The 5,477-nt window shown below is 32.2% G+C and overlaps 1 protein-coding gene across 1 annotated transcript in view; it reads left to right on the forward strand.

Moving 5' to 3' along the window:
* The window catches only part of LOC106468279, a gene marked incomplete at its 5' end in the record, with an annotated part of 28,528 nt that overhangs the window by 4,072 nt on the left and 18,979 nt on the right, over positions 1-5,477 (forward strand). The window contains one exon of the mRNA XM_022397338.1: positions 467-602. Within this exon, the coding sequence (XP_022253046.1) occupies positions 467-602 (136 nt within the window). The remainder of the gene's footprint in view (positions 1-466; positions 603-5,477) is intronic.

Below are 5,477 nucleotides of genomic sequence, written 5' to 3' on the forward strand. Positions count from 1 at the left end.
TTATATATATATATATATATATAATATTATTATTTTTAAATGTGACTTTTAGTATGAACAGTTTTTTAATTGACCACTGTATTTTGATTCTCCGATTCCGTCAATTTTAAAACATTTGTGTGTTAATGACAGTCACTATATTTTTTGAAAAACATATAGAATATAAAACGAATAATGTTTTCCACTTTACCGAGAAAAAAACACTAGTTCAAAAATGACGTTAGAGAAGTTGTATGACTATAGTGTCAAAATACTGATTTTTCACAAAATAAAAAAATCAGCTGATTCTTCAGTAGTTTGTAAATTACAATAACACTAATAATAAATTCAGCTTATTTTTTAGTACGGAAATACTTGTGTTATTTAATCAACTTGTTTACATACCCTGAAACTTATACATTGACTAAGTTTCTGAGTGGTTCCTGCAGTACTGAAAGATACGGTGAAGATTTGTTTAATCTTTCAGTTGAACAAATCATATGGAGGTCATGTGTTTCTTAAGACAACAGACGCGGATTCTGAAGGTACTTACAGATGTGAAGCGTCAGCTGAGGCTCCATCGTTTCAAACAATAATGGCTGAAAAAGATATGAAAGTGTATGGTAAGTAAAATACTAAATATTTTAAACTTATTATTGTGTGAATGTTTTTGCTTTATATCTATTTTACCAAAGTTCTATGTTAACTGTGAAATAAAGAAAATGTAGGATAATTAGAATGGTTGGAACTTATTTTCATACGAAGTTTGTTTGTTTCCTTGTCATTTTACTAAAAATCGATGTTAACGCTCTGAAATAGTAACTTCAATAATGGAACTTTACATTAATCAGAAAGGTTTGATATGTTTATCATTATTTTACCGATAGTATATGTTATATATGTTTATCAGTAGCATACGCTACATCAGGTTTTAGAACCCTACACAGTGTCGTAAGCAATCTGATAAACTGAAGTCTTTGAAAAACGATAGATAAGTATATATATATATAACTGAATACTTATTGCTTTGTGCAAATCCTGATATTGTGAGACATTTTCTAACCCGACAACTTACTGGCTACCAGTTTAGATTTTATACGTGTCATGGTTTTACCTTTAACGTGACTATGTAAAATTATCCGTGAATAGCAATAGTAACCTTGTGTCGTAGCAGTCACCGTATTAATTAATTATACGTATTGTACAGTAATGGAAATACTCTTTCTCCGTGAAAAATATTAACAAAGGTTGAAAGAAACAGTCACATTTATGTTTACTAATCACTGCAGTGAATAATATACAATGAACACTGATAATATGTAACAGTTTATGTGAATTTATAGTAACAATCGTGAAAACATACTACTGGATCGGAAGATCCAAAGTTCGAGCTACTGGAATACGCTCTGCATTTTCAGCTGTGGGTGCGAAACACAAAGGCATTAATCCTGCTATTCGACATTGTGATTGTAGTTAGTGCTGCCGGTTGACTGCCTTCCCCTGGTCAATACTTCTTAAAGATAGCCATATCCATGGGTGCCCACAGAAATATTTTCGGGGGAGGGGGACATGTACGTAGGAGATCTGATTTTACAGATGTGTGCTTAAACTCAAACACAAATTTACAGTTTTAATAAAAATTACTAAAAACATTTAGTTTAACTATTATGTTAAGTTTACATCATAATACGTGCAATTTTTTGTGAAATGTGAGGGGACAAATGACCCTTCTTGCCCCTTTCTGCGGGCGCCCATGGCTATGTCTGAAGCCTACAAGCTTCATGGGCAAACTATTAAAAAAAACTTTATTACAGAGAGAATTCTCATCTTTCTGTAATTAAACTACCATAAATACAAAATGGTTTTAGAAAATTTAGATTAACCGAAACCATCACTTAAAGTTATACTGTTGTATGTTTTTTAAATGTACAAAAAGCATTTGACGCCGTGTGAAATAATGGCCCTAGGTATCAGATGTATCAGATAAAGCTCTAGTATGGCATGATCCACCGGCTTTCCTACTTCTTGGACAATATAAAAGCTAAAGTCAATGTACAAGACACTTAATCTCAGTAGTTTCCTCAAGAGGAAGGTGTTCCGGGGGGTTGGGGCTAACTCACACTCTTTATATCATGTATATGTAAGCAGTTAAACCTGTTAGACAAAACTTTCTGCTTTTGTTCCCACTTCATAGATAACGAGGTTATCTGAAAAATTCCCCCAGATATCATTCTGGCATCTGACAATCTCCAACCTCTCCTGAACATAACTGAAGGATGGCATAACAAATGATGAATAAAAAATAAACCCCCAGAAAACTTAAGTAATTTGTTTCTCAGAATAACGCATACACTACGTCTGTGTGGAACCCTTCTCCAAGTAACTATTTCAACTAAATTCCTATGTCTTACTTATGATATGGGAGTGACATGGGTTAAACACATACAAATAATCAACATAGAACCTCGAAAAGATTGAATTATGTAAGATGTTTATCCGGTATATTTAGTCAGCAATAGAATTCGTATTATCAGCTTTGTTAAATATTGCAAAGTCTAATATTATTCTTTAATGTAACTTTCATTAACAGTATTGTTTATGATGTTTAATATATATATATATATATAATTTTTAGTATTTTATTATTATATTTTTCATCAAAAAGATTATTTTACATTTTTAGCTTAGTATAAGATTTAAGCCTAATCAGTATTTCCTAAACTCGCCATAACTGATGAGATATTATTGGAATCACGGCCCAAAATATCGCTAACAGCGAAGGCGTCTAATTGAAGAAACAATGCATTCTGATATTTGTAAGTAAGAACATAATACTTAATTAGCTAATTGCATAAGCTGGTATACTTTTAGTTGCTATCTATGTAGGTAGTTAGCTTGCTTTCATCAGAAGCTAATATTAATCTCTAAATTACAAAATATGAAAACGTCCATGCTCTTTACATCCATGAAAGTCCCTAGAACAAGATTTATCAAGTTTATTTATAACTACTCAAATCTCCCTAATTTGACAGATAGACTTCATTAACGTTCTTTGCATTATTTTCAAAATAACCTTGATAATAATGAGATCTTTCAGATATCTTCACAAATTTATCATGCATGTTTATCATCAGGCTAAATAAGTCTCCCCTATTAATATTTTTTTTTAACTTTGTAACTAAGGCTACTTAATGTTAGGTTACTCTATACTCCATGTAGCATTCGTTTAAGATTGAACTGTTTGTTTTTATGTACACATGAGCAGTTTCTTAAATGAATGTTCTATACTGTAATGCCATTCCTTGAACGTGGTTTTGATAAGTGGATCGTATTAAAATATCTACTGACTGTAGCAGTATTCGGGAATTTTCTACCAACTGAATGACCAATTTTCACATAAGCCAGAACATGAAATGATGTCCTGAAGTGAAGAAGAGGTCTCTTCTGCGCCTGTACTTCCCGAGACCTGAAACATAGCACAGAACAAACCGTAGGTGTTTCTCTCTCTCTGCCCTGTCTGTTTAGCACCAGTAAGTATAAGGTGCTGTTCAGATTGAAAATACCAATACTAGAGTGAGTCTGGTTTGATCAATATGATAAGTTTCAAGTATACAGTTAGCGATAGAAGATAAAAAAAAATATTTTTACGAAGTTTATTTATTTATGATTAAAATCTATGTTTAATAATAACGTTGTTGTTTAAGAAAAAATAAGTTATCTCAAAACATTCATCCTGCGTGCAAAATAAAGTAATTTTCATGATCAATTTGTTTGGTGCCTTGCGTATGTATGCCGGGCATAACCTAGTGGTATTACTCTGGATTGTGGACCTGAGGCTTCATGGTTCGCGTACCGTTGCTTTAAAACATAAAAAAAATCGCGCTCCGAACCATAGGAAGTTGGTGCATTATAAAAACGACGGTCAAATTACATTACTCGATTAAAGAAACCTAGACATTGGCGTTTTGTGCTGTTTACTATCTACCTTCTCTCTAGTCTTATCAGTTCAAAATTAGGGACAGACAAGAACAGTAGCTTTTCATAAATATTAAAAATAAACCTACATATGCTCGAACTTCATACTTTAATAGACCTTTCACAAATTCACGCTCTCTTTTACTTCCGTTTTTGAATGTATATCACCATGGTAACAAAAGTTTATGGTGGTTTTTAACGAAGTCGGAAATACGTGCTTATATTAAAGAGAGGAATCAATCTTAAAGATCAGAACTTTCCATTGAAAGTGATATAATACTAAATCGTTATCATATATTTGTCTTCAACTCGAACGGTTCTCGCACGTGAACATAACTTGTCTTCGATAAAACTAACAAAAAAGTGTTATCTTAGACATTTCATAAACGTGGTCTTCGCGTTTAAAAGTGGATTACAAATTTAATTAGAAAATATGTGGATTACAAATTTAATTAGAAAATATTCGAGAAAATTTATGGACTAAAGTATAGATCGTTACTTGTATTGTGGAATTCATAAATAAGTTGTCTACTTCAAGGCCTCTTTTAAAAGCTAGAACTCTAAGAGTTGTCACTATTTTTAGATTTAGAAAATGTTTACCGTCATTTACGGAAAAATCATCCTTCGGTATCTTTCATTTCATTTGCGTATATTGTATTAATTCTCAAGACTAAACATTGTAGACGATTCAAAGTCATTTCTACAGTTAATAATACGTAATTCTTAATTATTTGGATTTGTTTCTTTTGTACTCTTGTATTGTTTAGATTATATATCCAGCACGATTTTCTGGAAAAAAAAAGAACTTTGAGAAACATTAGTAAAGTGCAAGATAATTCCTATTGTTTTATAGCTCACGACTTTATTTTTACGTTATTTTAAATATACATTAATTAAACAACTTTCAGCAATGAACAATTATTAGTGTAAAAGTGCCCATTTAATAAGGTATATAATGTAATGAAGAACCACCTTTAAGATTAAGTCATTCCAAGATACCTTGTGATCACACAAATCTTCCTGGAGGACAGAAAAAAAGAACTGTTATGGTACATTTTCAACCATTGTCATGTTCACTAAAGCAGTTCTGTTACTATTAGAACTTTATAAAGTCTTCAGGCTTTATTAGTTCATTGGGTACTCAATATTAGCGAAAATCTAAGGTGGTAAACATTTCTAGTCAGCTTTCTTACCACGGAGTTTTACGTAAAAGGGCCTCGTGGTTATCATGCCCGGGCTGGGAATCCGAGGATTTACGGTTCGAGTCTCGTTACAGTAAGACCACAATTCACACTTTGGAGCCTAGGTATGCTATAAAATTGAAGGTTAAATCCTACTTTTCGTTCAAGCTAGAGTAGTCCAAGAGTTCATAATAGATGCTGCTAACTATCTACCATTCGTCTAGTTTATCAGTTCAAGCATAAGGACGTTATGCGCTAACAGACTTAGTGTAACTTTGCGTAAAACTTTTGAACAAACGTAAAATTCAATTCGTAGCTCATGATCGTTATTACTTTAGTTGG

The sequence above is a fragment of the Limulus polyphemus genome, unplaced genomic scaffold, assembly GCF_000517525.1.
Source record: "Limulus polyphemus unplaced genomic scaffold, Limulus_polyphemus-2.1.2 Scaffold87, whole genome shotgun sequence".
Lineage (NCBI taxonomy): Eukaryota > Metazoa > Arthropoda > Merostomata > Xiphosura > Limulidae > Limulus > Limulus polyphemus.